Genomic DNA, 14,670 nt, shown 5'->3' with positions numbered 1-14,670 from the left:
CAGAGATTTAATTCTGCCCCTGTACTCTGCACTGGTTAGACCACACCTTGAGTGCTGTGTTCAGTTCTGGGCCCCCCAGTTTAAAAGGGACGTTGAGATGCTTGAGCGTGTCCAGAGAAGGGCAACGAGGCTGGTGAGAGGCCTTGAGCACAAGCCCTACGAGGAGAGGCTGAGGGAGCTGGGATTGTTTGGCCTGGAGAACAGGAGGCTCAGGGGAGACCTTATTGCTGTCTACAACTACCTGAGGGGTGGTTGTGGCCAGGAGGAGGTTGCTCTCTTCTCTCAGGCGGCCAGCGCCAGAACGAGAGGACACAGCCTCAGGCTGCGCCAGGGGAGATTTAGGCTGGAGGTGAGGAGAAAGTTCTTCACTGAGAGAGTCATTGGACACCGGAATGGGCTGCCCGGGGAGCTGGTGGAGTCGCCGTCCCTGGAGCTGTTCAAGGCAGGATCGGACGTGGCACTTGGTGCCATGGTCTAGCCTTGAGCTCTGTGGTAAAGGGTTGGACTTGATGATCTGTGAGGTCTCTTCCAACCCTGATGATACTGTGATACTGTGATACTGTGATTTATTCTTTGTGCCTAGAATGAATTAAACATACTAGATTAAAGAAGTTTTTGTTCAATTAATGTTGGCAAAGATCCTCCTTAAATCCTTCTCTTGCTGCCCTTGTTATGACCAACCTGGCTGAAATCAGGCTTGACCAAAGGGTGAGAGGTCTGGGAAACTGAATGCAGTGATCTTTCCTTTCTGCCAGTTTATAGAGACGACCATCCAGCTCCAGATGGTCCTAGGTGTCCCTTCACTACAGCTGTCCTCCCAAATCTTTCTCTTCTGTTCTGTAATCTCAGCCTTGATCGGTGCTTCCTGATGTGTCACTTTTCATTCTGCCCCTAACCAGATGACCTGCACTTGCTCCTGTCTTCCTGACCTATGCCCCAGAGCCAACTGAGCAGCATGAAATCCTTAATTTCTTGACTCACACCCTTGCCTCAGGTCACATTATCTACTTACTGTCTGATATATCTTCTGGATTTAATTTCCTCTCCCACAGCATGTTATCTGACACTTCATCTTAACTCAGATTCTCAGTCAGAGGTATCTTTCATCTTTTCAGGTCTGAATCTCAGCTCATTTGTCTTCACCTCTACATGGTCTTAAATCTTCAGCCCAAACACATAGAGCTCAGCTAAATCATACTGGCCTACCTAAATCTGTGTACGTAAAACCTGCTATTGCCTGTGACTCAGGCATATAACTGTCAGTCAATTGCCCCAGCTCCAGGGATCCCAGAGTTTCCCGGATATTGTAACAATAAGCCTTGTGTAAAAGGTACAAGAAACATCAAAAGCCACAGAGACTTGGGACTTGTTTGCTGCCCAGTTTTTGCTGATAACAAAATCTGTTTATAGAAGAGGGATGATCTATGAATACTGAGGGATGTGTGAAGCAGGTTTTCTGAAAACCAATACAGTCTGCCTCCATTTTCATGACAAATCTGGCTCCTTCTGTTCTTGGTCAGAAAGTGCTGTCGTCTACTTAAGGTTTGAATGAGCCTTCTCTGGAAGATGGACAACAGTGATCAATGATGTAGTCTGATTTATGTAATTTAAGAAAGTGGTCTCAGACTGGAAGAGTTTTTAAAGACACTAAAATGAAAGGAACACTGATACAAAATGAAGTTTTCTCCATCCTCAGGTACCTCTTTTCACGTCTCTCCCCTCCTTTTTTTTTCCTTAGATAACAAAGCTACAGAAGTCATCTTTGTAGGGGGAAGGAATGCACAGGGGGTTAGGGAAGGGAGGGTACAAGCTTCTTGCTGACAATGACTCTGGATACAGGTATCAAATACAAAGCACAAACATTTTCACATACTCTCGTTCTTCTTTAAGATTAAAAGAGACCCAGAACTCTTTTTTTTCTTTTTCTGCATAAAAACGTAGACACCACACATACTGTGACAACGAGTGAGTCTTCAAATATGGCTCCAGTGAAAGTTCTGGCCCCTTCACAACTATGAACAAACCTTCTGTAACAATCAATTTGTAAGAAACAGAACAGGCTGAGAAGCAGGATTTCCTTTCTAAGAGAGGAAATCTGGTTTCAATCCAAATCCCACTGAAAAACAGACTCAGAACTTATTACTAGCCAGAAATTCTGAGTTACATACAGAGGTGCTAAAACAGAGTAGCTGAAACGCCTTCGGTGTTCATATATGAAAATTACATTCTCTGTAGTAACAAAGATGCTGACAAGAATTGGAATGTCACTGACCAGCGGTGGGAACTCCAGGCATCTGTGGTTCCCGGGAGTCTACTCTCAGACTGTTCCTGTGCTACCAGGACCAGAGTTGCAGCTTCTCATTTGGGAGCCTGACAGCAACGTGAGCCATTTGAGAGCAGGGATTGCAGGTTCATTGCTCCGGACACAAGAGATGAGTCTCCTACAGAACATGTCCTACAGGACTGGGAATTCTAACTCTGGAAGTCTGCTATGCTTGGAAGCCTTCTCTGGAATTAACAACACTGATCCGGGCACAAGAGCACCCTAACACTGGGGAGATAATTTAGGGTTTTTAGCTATAGAACAAAACCTTGGGACAGTACTTCCTAGAGTTGGACCACTTATGACTCTAACGTTCATTGCTCAGGTCACTAAATAACTTGGGAAGGACAGAACATGAAGAACTCACAATGTGTTTCATGCTAGGGAGACACAAAATCAGGAGGCTATCCTATCATTAGGGATGTTCTGCCTGCAGTATTCTTATTTCCAGGGCAGACACTACATAAAACTCTTAACTATGGAGCACATAAAGGTTTTGAAAAGTCCTTTCAAAACACAAAGAACAACTCCAATTAAAGTAATGGGCTCCTCTTTAAATAGACCATGCAAAGAGTGATGAACTTCAGGAATTGCAAACATCTTGAAAGAAAAGTAGTGGAATGTTGACTGGTCTATAAGAGGTCCTCCAAACACAAATCCAACAGCCTCTGAGACCTTTTCAAGACTGGCTGATATAGGCCAGTTTTAATAAGTAAGTTCACTTCTTAAAGCGTCTTAGAACTGTCTTGAAAATCATTCCAAGTGCAGTTATAATGACTTTAGAGTTTTCAACCACTTGAATTGTGTCCTCAGTTTCACGTCTGTACTGAAGCTTAAATTGTAGCAAGCTGAGGAACAATTTCACCTAGAGGAAGATACACGTCTACTTGACGTGGACTTTACTATCATGTTACATGTCCTTGGCACAACACTGGATATACTGCAACGTGAGCAATAAAGCAAGACTTCAACAGCACTTTTATGCAGTGCATATCTACAAGGTTGGATCTGAATCCACCACAAAAATTGTTTTGCACTAATTACTTCATATTAATTCACCACTTCTGTCAGCTTTTATTTACAATGATTTTAGCTATTACAACACTTACACGACACAAGGGAAGTTTGAGTTCTAACTGCTGAGAGGCAGAACTGTAACTAGATAGTTCAACAATTATTTACAGTTATGTAATAGTCCAAATTATTTCTGAATATATTTTGAAATAAATTTACATAATCTTTTATTTTCCTAAGGCATTCCAGTTCCACCTATGCCAGTGCTTGCTATAGGTGTTCATATTTTGATTTGATAGTGGTTCTTTTTATTTATTTCAAGTAATGGACATAAAAAGGCAGCACTACCATTTCAGCTTAGTGCCATTACCAGAAAGGGTTGTATTTTGAAGGATTATTCACCAGGGTTGCCTTACTGTTTTCAAACAAACCAAAACTGGGGATTTCCCTGCATCATGAGAATAATCCAGTTAGGTCTGAATGAGTCAGCAACAGGTCAAGTGTCTCTACACAGCACTACTCTGCACAAACCAAAGATCTACAGGATTTATTTTTTTTCTGAAAGAAATTACCATCACAACAGTGTTCTCCTGTATTTCCATCAGGACCTTTGATTGTACTATGAAATGTTCCCACATTGCAAGTCCTTCTTCAAGTACAATTTTTGAGGAAGAACTGTAAGGCGTGTTCTAATACAAAACTTTAAAAAATAAATCAATTTAATACAAAGACCTGGAAAGCTGTACTGTGAAGTTTTTGTGGAACCAAGTTAACACTTGAAAATCTATCCTGCCACAGCCTGTGAAACACAATAACAAGAAACATTTTACTGTTTTGATTAAGAATAGCAAAACAGAATTAGAGCAGTCTTCCCTTCATTCTTCAGCAGGCTGAGCAACTCAGAATCATAGAATGTACTGAGTTGGAATAGACCATTAAAGGTCATCTGCAGTAAGCAGGGACATCCCCAACTAGACTGAGTTGCTCAGGGCCCAATCAAGCCTGACCTTGAAGGTCTCCAGGAATGGGGCCTCCACTACCTACTTCGACAACCTGCTCCAGTGTTCCATCAACCTCATAGTAAAGAACTTCTTCCTAATGTCCAATCTAAATACACCCTTCTCTAGTTCAAAACCATTGCCCCTAGTTCTAGTGCTACAAGCCCTTGTAAATAGTCCCTTCTCAGCTTTGCAGTACCTGAAGAGGGCCTACAAGGAAGTCACTATAAGGTCTCCCCTGAGCCTTGTCCAGGCTGAACAACCCCAAGGTTGTACATTCAGAGTAATAGTGTTTTTCTTCTCAAGCAACCATTATGAATGACAGAGACCTGCTTTCCTGGAGGCAGTTGAGCACCTGCCTGCTGATGGGAAGCGGTGAATTAATTCCTTACTTTGTTTTTTTTTGTTCACTTATGTCTTCATCTCAATGTATGAATGTAAATTTACCCTACATTTACCCTTCTGATTCTCTTCCCCATCCCACTGAAGGGGTGCAAGCAAGTAGCAGCATGGTGTTTATCTGTCTACGAATGTTAAACCACAACAACTGTTAAACCACGCCAGTATAAAAATGCTCCCTTTTCAATACCTCCGAACAACTACTGAGTGAAGTGTTCCACTAACATGGAGAATCCTGTGATAAATCTTCTACTGCACTTGACAACAGAGTTGTTACCAAAGTCAGCTGAAATGTCTCAGTTTAAGATAGTAACTCATCACTGAAGTTAAAAAGGAATGCCGAACAGATGAAAACAACAATCTGCTGGGACAAGGCAATCTTCTTTCTCAAATGGTACACACCCATGAATGACAGCTACAGCTCTGAATTCAGAATACTCTTGGGTTCCTTGCTAATGCTAACGTCTCAGTTAATAGCAATGCAAAGTTACACCCTGCACATGTTTTTAGAGGGAACTCTGTTACAAATACCTTGTCTATTTCTCAGATATATTAAATAACTGATATATCTGAACACGAACCTTGCATATCCAGAAAGCCTCAATATCCTAAAGCTGCAGCACATGTCTTTCTCAACAAAGACTACTCCAGCAAACAAAATCTCTATTGCCTACATGTGCCTGTGGAATTGCAAATCAAGATCTTGGCTTTCTCTTTATAGTCTCATATCCTTGTATTCAGAATCCAACACCACCCTGTAATATGGACATCACAGTGATCCCCAAACTAGTGCAAAGCACACATGCAGTCACTAGCTCAGACCCTATAAAAAGGTACAATTATATTAGCATGTCAGTGAGCCTGAGCTAATTACTGCTGCTGCTTCCAGTTTCAGAGCTCAGTTGAAGCATGCAGCTCTACAGTGACATTTGCCAGCTGAGCTTTTCAGGCACTGCAGCCCCATGGGAGGCTGACATTTGTACTCAGAGGACACAGCACCCTTAAGAGTCTTGATTGTGTCTCGAACACCAAAACTCTATGCTTTCTTCTCCCACTCTCTAGGAAGAAGGTCCACCACACTGTGCCACTAAGTACATGACTCAGTTCTTTTAACCTGGCTTGCCAGAACTGCCGCAGGAATGCAGGTGTTTATTTTACTAAAGCGCTCATCTCCCTAGAACAAACAAAACCCAAACAACATTAAATGGAAAAATTCTGTCAAAACAGGACACTGTACTCTACATATCCTTGTCCCTCACAGATGGTGAGGGCATGCAAAGCTTAGTAAAGATGCTCAATATAACGTTGCTCAACATACTATTGAAATTCCCTCAGAAGCTACAGCTTGCCATCTGTACCTGCTACATCATTTCAGTGCCTCTTGCTGCCATTTGATTCGCCTAAAGAGAGACTAACTAAATCTAAACAGGACAACTATTTGGGATAAAATAAAACAATTTAATCTGTCTGCAAAAGTGAGGTCAGTATCAGAACTAAAGACACTGAGAATTCTGTACTTTGTCATATTCCTGTAAAATTTTGGGCAAGCTGTAATAGCCACATACTTCAAATCTACAAATGAGATACGACATTTTTTGTTACAGATGATAAATCCTCAAATTCTTGACCACCTTAGGAAATATTCGAGGCATTAATTAAAAATTAATATAAAAGGTAGTTACTAATTTGTACCAAGAATACTTTTGTTCCATTTAGCTTCCAAAAGTGACCAAACTAAATCACAGCATGGAAACTTAGTATATAACATCCATTTCCACAAAGACTATACCCACTTTATTTTAAATGATCTAATGCTAGCAAGAGGATAGACCTGGGAGAAAACCACCAATAAACCAGTAACTGAACATACTTACCATGCACTGCTGCCAGCTAGTTGTATAATGACAACAATAACCTAGTGTACACCTTGCCCAAGACCTTAACCAGTCAGCGCATGAGCATGAGCGCTTCGTAAACAAGAGAAACTACACAAAGGAACACCCTAGCAATGGCCTAGGCATTAATTTTGGATGCAGACAGGAACATTTCTTAAAAAAACCCAAAACCATACAAAAAGGTGTCCATTCTGTAATAAGAATTCTTGCAGATTTATATGCATTTTTATGTTATTAAACTAACATCGCTAGTCTTTACGACAGTCTTTGAAAACACAGAAATCTTTTTTACTTCAAGTATAGTACATAAGCAACACAATACTATATAGTATTAGGTATTTTGCATTATACACTACTCTTTAAAGTCAATATGATTTAAAAGAAAAGTCTTCATTACCTTTAAGCATTGCTCTTCCAGTTGATCCTCCAAAGATATTTAAAAGACCGCTTCTTGCTCCTAATGATGTAGTTGCTTCTAGCAAAGCACCAGTTACATAGTTAGAGAGTGCAGTTCTCCATGAAGTGGCACGATATTGACAGTAAGCACCCGTTACACATGGTATTACACACAAACCACTGCCTTTGCTTACACAGTTCGTATCAAACGTTGGGAGGTTTCTCAGAAGTTGAGGAATATATTCAAAATTATCTTCCACTCCTTCTCTCACTGTATTGAGTATCTGTAAAGAATACAATGGCATTAACCATTAGTTCAGTTACTTAAACCCAGTATCACAAAATTCCAAACTAGCACGACTTCTTGTAAAGTTCATCAGAATCCAGAATGGACTTGTGAAGACTGAGTTGGGCTCCCACACAGTTTAAGACAGCACTCTGCTTCCCACCTATGGTTAAAAACATTCTAATGAAAGCCATTTTAAGGATCACCCTCAGACAAAAACATGTCTTATCAATAGATCGAGTCAACATTTAAAATAAAGAATAATACACAAAATTATTTATAAGACTATCAAATCTACCATCTTTTCAGTGAAGTCTTACAGATGTAAGTAGCAGAAAAACAGGTCTATTCAAGGTTTGCACTTTTCCTTGTTTTTGCAAACAGAAGTGGTTTTAATCATTATCAGCAATCGTTCAAAATGTTCTGGTGTCACGTTCATTGCGTTACTTCCAGCCTACGCACAGGTCCTCTAATATTGGTTTAGTACTCTTTTTACAATATTTGTGCTAACACACTAATGAACTTCAGTCCGTGGCTTAGCAACTAAGTAATGTTTGCTTATTTAAAAGAATCTAATGATCAAAGCAAGAATCTGGAAGCAATCTTTTCATTTAGAATACAAAAAGAAACTTGACTCTTCGCATTCTTGTATGCTGACTTACTGATTAACATTAATAATATGTTTCAAATTGTAAACTACCAGGAAAAAATTAGCATAAAGAACGGTCATTGTAACTGTTACCAGAACAGGTGCTGAGATAATTTTCACATGGTTGATCTCCATCAGTCCTTAGATGTGCACAAGGAATAAGCTGATGTCTTAATTATCACAAAATGGGGGTTTTGTAATTAATGGCTTGTTGTTCCCACCCTTACTCTCATATAAACAAAATACAATTATCCAGCGACGTGGCAGAAATTGCATTCAGTCCTATGATGCAAGTACATATGGGCTCAAAAGATAAGAAACTGACTGCAGTTTGTGCACACCATACATTGGAGACATTGCCACCCTCACCACAGGACACGTACAAGCCCAGCCATGTAACCAAGGAGCAAAGCAGCTCCCAGCGCAGGGATCTGCACACACAACCTCTTCTGCCTTCATACCTGAATTTACCCTGCCATGTAAGTGGGGTGAATTCAAACACCCTAACTAGGTATCTGACCTTCTACAAACAGAAGTTGTGAATGATGATGTAATTTTTTTCATCCATGTAAAGAAACTGAGAACTGCAAAATCTTTGATTCAGCTACTAAACTCAAAATTCGGCAATGTTTTTTTTCTATCACATTTATTTTTGCCATAAATCACAAAATCAAATAATGCAACATTTAAAGTGCATTTCTTGACTTAGCTTTAATTTTTCTATTACTAATTTATTGTAGAAAGCAAATAAAACTTTACTCAGGATATACTAATTTATTCCCCAGTAATGACTTCAAAAAGATCATATATTAACATAAAAATCTTTCACACGTTGACTATGACTTTCATAGCTCAATTCCATTAGAAGAATGGCTTCTGTGATTCGATACCAATAAATGCTCTGCTATCTATGTATCTCTTATCTCACCTTCTCTCCCACCACTGCAAGTTTTCCGAAACTTAATTGTTGAGTCTTCTAGAAATATTAAGCCTGTACTTGAGCCTCTTTACCTTCTTTCCTTTGGTATGCAACGGTTTATAGACTCTTAAGACGCTCAGCAAGAACCCTGCCCATCTCCACCTTTATCCAGAAAGAAAACGCACTCTCGTGGTGTGTGTTATCTGGATAGAATATCTGCAGACCTTTGAATTGGCTATTTGCAAGGAACAGTGGAATGTGCATCTGACACACCTTTCCAAAGGGTGCACAGTAAAATCGCAAACCTCTCATGCATGGATGATGACTGTGTCGCACCTAGCAGACATAGTTAGGCTTTTTAGCTTCTTTTTTAAAATGTTTAGTTAATAAAAAACTTTTAACTTCTCAAAACTGCAGCTATCTTCAAACATATTTTTTTTAAATCAGGTTCTGCAACTTACAAAGGCAAGTTCTGTTGAGTGCACAACCAAAATTTCTTTCAGCTGCCAAAGCAAAGAAACCATTTGTTGACAGAAATAGGCGACAGTGTTTTGCTGGAGAGATTATATACAGAAAAATGGTGTTAATCTCCTTTGTATAAAGTAGACTTCAGGGCACTAGCTGTCTCCCAAAGACTCTGCACTTCATGTAACATTTAAAACTACGGTTTGTTTTGATGCTTTAAAGCTCTGAATGTGTCACTTCTGCTGTGCACAGATGAGGTTGTGAAAAAATAGAGATTTAAATGTGTATATTTAATCTGTAAAGAACCAAAAAAATCAGAATGGCAACATATCCCTCAGGTAACCAATAGGGAAGAAAATCACTTTTCAGTCAGATTGCACTAAACAACTGAGGAAACTTAATCTTGCCTAGGCAACAAAAAAAATTGATTCTAAGCCAGGGTTTACAGTTTAGCCTGGCAGATGTAGTTATGATGATCTGTATCACTACTGAAGAATGATTACCATAATTAAAAGTGAATGTGAATCCAAAAGAATAAAATGCAGTACTAAATTGACAGCTGTCCAAAAAAACCCACAAACCATAATGATTCATAAGGGCATATCACTCCCAATTCACTTTTGCCTCTATATCAAAATGAAGATTTCAAAGCCACCTGCAGTCAGATGTTGTGATTACGTCACATATACAGCAGTATTTCATAGAATCACAGAACTTGAGAGGTTGGAAGGGACCTCCAGAGATCATTGAGCCCCATCTCCCTGCCAAGGCAAGATCCCCTAGGGTAGATCACTCAGGAACGCATCCAGGCAAGTTTTGAAAGTCTCCAGGGGAGACTCCACAACCTCTCTGAGCAGCCTGTTCCAGGGCTCTGCCACCTTCGCTGTAAAGATGTTTCCCCTCACGTTGAGGTGAAACCTTCTACGTTCCAATTTGTAGCCACTGCTCCTTTCACAAGATGCGGGGCACAATATCAGGATTCAAACGCAGTGTGGTATTAATGTACTTCAAATCTACTCTAAACTAGTGCAAAGTACTAAAATATAACAAGAAGGAATTTAGGGTGAACTTTCTTATCGATACCACTGTAATGATAAAATGTATATGCCATTACACTACTTTAGGATTTACTTTAGAAAATGAAGATATACACTTTGATAATTTTTCTTTCCCCTTTATTTTTTTCCCCACAAATAGTTTAAAAACAAGAAATAAGCTGGAACAGGTAACCCAAATACTCTAATACCACTATAATATAGCTTAGATAGATTTCACTTCCCTCCATTTTAAGAGATTATAATGGTAAGGGGAAAAAAATATTTGAAACATATTTTTTTCCAGTATATTAAGAAGAAAAACAGGTCCTCTAGCATTAATCCAGCATTAAAGTAAAGATTAAATTCAGACAGTATGCTACCTTTGTATCTTTAAAACCAAGTTCCTATTTAGAGAATAAATGGAAACAAAATAGGGGGTTTAGCCCTCAATAATGTGTGCAATAGATCGTTAATTTTTTTATTTTCATAATCTCTCACTTTTACTTCTAGCAACTTAAAATGGTGTCTGAAAGTTAACTTACTGATAATCTTTAGGCAATAAAACTTTCTTGCAGTGGCAGTATTTTGTTAGGACGTTCTTCAAAAATACACACAAGTAACTCATGGTAGCCTTGAAACTATTCTGCATTTTTCACTTAGAATCTCTTTTCTTCATTCATCTCTACAACTGCAAGTTGCATTATGTCCCTTTCTACACATATTACTGTAGGTTTACTACACAGAAACCTTAACATAGCCATTCTGAGCCCTACAGTCTATTGCTGCTACATTGGAAACACTGGATATAGCTGCTCATAGAAACAATTCTTCTGACTTCTTATTTAAACTTACATGTATCTCTTCCTGTTGACTGTAAAGTTTTATTTGTTTCTCTTTTCATATTTTTTCTGTCTCAGGTACTTAGCTTAGAATCTGGAAGGATGTTACCACTTTGTCAACATCTAAGTGCTGCTTAGTACATATGGAACCCCAAAACTGGAATAACAAACCAAAAAGTTCACTGTAAAGAACAGCCACGAAAAACTACACTTATTGCTACTATACTACAAAAATAATAGAAAATAGGCCCTAGTGGGGCTTTCATAATTCGTTGTCCATGTGCAGCATTGCTGCAACATGAAGCCTTCATTTGTTGTATGTTTTTGAAGCAATTTTAAGTGCCTGGAAACCAGAACAGTACATCAACAAGTAATAACTCTCAGGACAGTGTCTCTCAAAAATCAGTTAACTCCTTTGAAAACCGCAAAGTGTTTCTAGAACATACAAACCTAAACAAAATTAATATTACAGGAAGTGCTGCTCTTCTAAATTTGTTGTTTCAGTGTCACTGAAATGAGTAAATTCTGATGCAGATTTTTCTTTTTGGCAATACAGGTTTTTCAGAAGAAAACTCTCATTAATATTGACCACATATAGCTCACAGCGATCTCTTGGAAGTCACGAACAAGTTACAACCACATTGTAGTTCAAATGTCTATAGCACAGCATAAGACAGCAGTCTGCTCTGAAAAAAAAAACCAACCAACCAAACAACACTTTAGAGAGAAAGGAAATAACATGTTAAGTAGACTTCAGTGGTGAGGAGGAGACACTGAAAGAGGAATCACACCAGAGTAAGAATTTGTTCAGAACACAAGAATGAGCCATTAACGGACAGTTAGCCGATACTTCAGTTCTATGTTTTTCAAAACAGCACTCCAGCATCACACTTTGGAGTACTTAATTACTAACAGTGAAAAAAGAGGAGTTGCTGACAGCCACATCAGTTTCTGAAGGGTCTTCTCAGAGTTATGTCTTTCAGGTTATAAGCAGACTCACGCTGACTAACCCAGCACAAATGTAGAATCGATTAAGAAATGTTCTTTTTAAAACATGTTGCATGCCTGGAGTCAGCACTTGCCACTGGCCAGTTTCATAGAATAGAATCAGCCAGGTTGGAAGAGACCTCTAAGATCATCCAGTTTCTTCTAAGGATGTTGGGAAGTTGGTTTTGGTTTTTTTAGAAACAAACATGAAATAACATTCTCCTATTAGCTCTTACTATCATCACCTTTTAGAAACCTGATACAATTTTAAAAGTGGACATAAACACATTTCATAATGACATTTCTGTCAATAAATTACTTTTTCCAACATTCTTCTCTGAAAAAATTGTTCAGCTAAATAATCTCAAAATACCACCCAACATTATTCTGTTAAAATAACTGTGAGGTAACAGGCCAAGGAATATTTCTTTTAGCTAAAAAACATAAAAGCTATTTTGGACAGAATTATTGCCAACACTTATGCTTTGATCAAGTTTAGTGTGAGAGAACCAGTTAATTATCCTCAGAGTAAGGCTGAGTTGCTAACCACTCAATTTTCAAAGATGCTGGAACAAACAACTGCCACTTGGGATCCTCTGAAATTCTGAAAATCAGACTTATCCATCAAAAAAGGTGTGCTACTAATCTGGCATTAAAGACAGGTCAGATGAAGTGATACAGATTTCTATGTTAATATTGAATAATTACTAGCCGTGTGTTTAAGCTAACTCATAGTTTCAAAAATAGCTGTAACTGTGCAAAGATAAAAATGAATCCCACTACTTTGTACAGTCAATTCTCCACCTTCTATTTACAGATACCAAGTCTGAGTAAACACTGAAGGTAAAAAGACATTCGGAAAGTGCTCTAAAGGCCATCTCCGGAAAAGGACTGCAGCTTTCTGACTTCTATCTCCAAACAAATTACCTGTTTCTCAGCACTGTGTTTGCCAGAGATCCCATTTCTGAGAAGGCTTGTGCATGCTTAGAGGTTACAGCACTACAGAATCTAGTTACAGTGCTTCCTTCATCTGCTTCCTCTCTGTGCTCTCATAAAGCTTAGGCATCTCTGCAGAACAATCACTACAAAATCTGGTTAAGACGACAGCATGAAATCAGATTCTGTACAGAAGGATTTTGCAATTTCAAGGGAAAAAAACTCTGAATTTTGAAAAACATTTTACTTACATTGCAAGAAAATGTAAATGAAAGGTATTCCTGAAAGAAAACAATATTCAGTATTGAGCAGCAAGTTAACAAACACCTGTATGCAACTTCATTTTGACTCAAACTTGAGTCAGGCTTTTGGCTAAACTGGAAATATATGCAAACTTTTTTTTTCCCCCCAAGTAGATACACTTACTATTTGTACTTTGTGCTCACTTTTTTGCATCTGCCTGTTTCAGGACAAGCCTGACGTTACTATGCATTAAGTATGGATTCCAAGGCTTATAGCAACAAAACTACATTCAAAAAATAAAATAAAATAAATAAAATAACAGCAGAAGAGGTCAAGTATTGCTCTCCAATGTGTATCACTGCACATGTTACGCACTCAAAAAAGATTTAAGATCATCCCTACATGACTTTCACAGAACAAAAATAATGATGTGTCACAAATTAAGTATGTGTATGTTTTTCTGATTTTCAGGAAAAAGGAAATCTTCATTCATTCACTGACTTTCTAAAATCCTAAACTGTAATTGTTTATAACAATGTCTAATGATGCTAAGAACTGAAATAGATTAAACACTGAATGTATTTCTTGCTGTATTTAAAACGCTCTATATATCTATCACACATGTAAGATTCTCAAGGAAACATTCCAGAACCCCTTATATCAAACAGGTTCTTCAAGCTAAAAGGATGTTACTGTGTTTGACACAGATGATGCAGTGTACAGCAGAAGTATCTGTCCTGTCAGGACTATTTCCTAGCTCCATTCACAGAGGTCTTCTACACATTATCAATCAAATAGCTGAGGCCTTCAGATACTCTTCGGAGAAACTGACCTAAATTGAAGGGGGTTGTAAGTATTTTTCAGTGTTTGGCGCACAAAAACTAGACATTTACACCATTAGAACATTATCTGCTTGGTGGCACTCTCTGATCTGTGACCAAACAAGCATGCACCAAAACAGCTGGTCAGATTTTCTTACTAAGTTCTGGTATTTTACAAGACAAGTTAGGATAACATTTGTGGTCAATCAAATTTCACTCCTAACTTACTATTCAAGACAAGCTTTGTTAAATTGCACCGCCACTCAAACGTGGATGAGATTAATTACCTATCCCAAGCTTCTCTGATTTCTTGCTTGTCATGACACTGTTGCAGAGTTTCTCCCTAGGTGTACTATAGCAAATAAAGAAAATAGCCACCTGGAAGCAATTGCAGTTTTGCAAATTGAGGTCAAACTCAAAAATTCCCACAAATCCTCTTCCAGCATCTCATGATCCACCATTT

At 38.6% G+C, this 14,670-nt stretch overlaps 1 protein-coding gene across 1 annotated transcript in view; it reads right to left on the bottom strand.

Moving 5' to 3' along the window:
• PLCE1 (phospholipase C epsilon 1) overlaps window positions 1–14,670 on the bottom strand; it is a 165,381-nt gene that overhangs the window by 87,676 nt on the left and 63,035 nt on the right. Inside the window, exon 3 of the mRNA XM_064144713.1 lies at window positions 7,027–7,309. Coding sequence (XP_064000783.1) covers window positions 7,027–7,309 — 283 coding nt within the window. The remainder of the gene's footprint in view (window positions 1–7,026; window positions 7,310–14,670) is intronic.

This window comes from Pogoniulus pusillus, chromosome 6 (genome assembly GCF_015220805.1).
Source record: "Pogoniulus pusillus isolate bPogPus1 chromosome 6, bPogPus1.pri, whole genome shotgun sequence".
Taxonomy (NCBI): domain Eukaryota; kingdom Metazoa; phylum Chordata; class Aves; order Piciformes; family Lybiidae; genus Pogoniulus; species Pogoniulus pusillus.
Note: the sequence above shows the minus strand (reverse complement) of the source record. Positions and strands in the feature narration are given on the sequence as shown.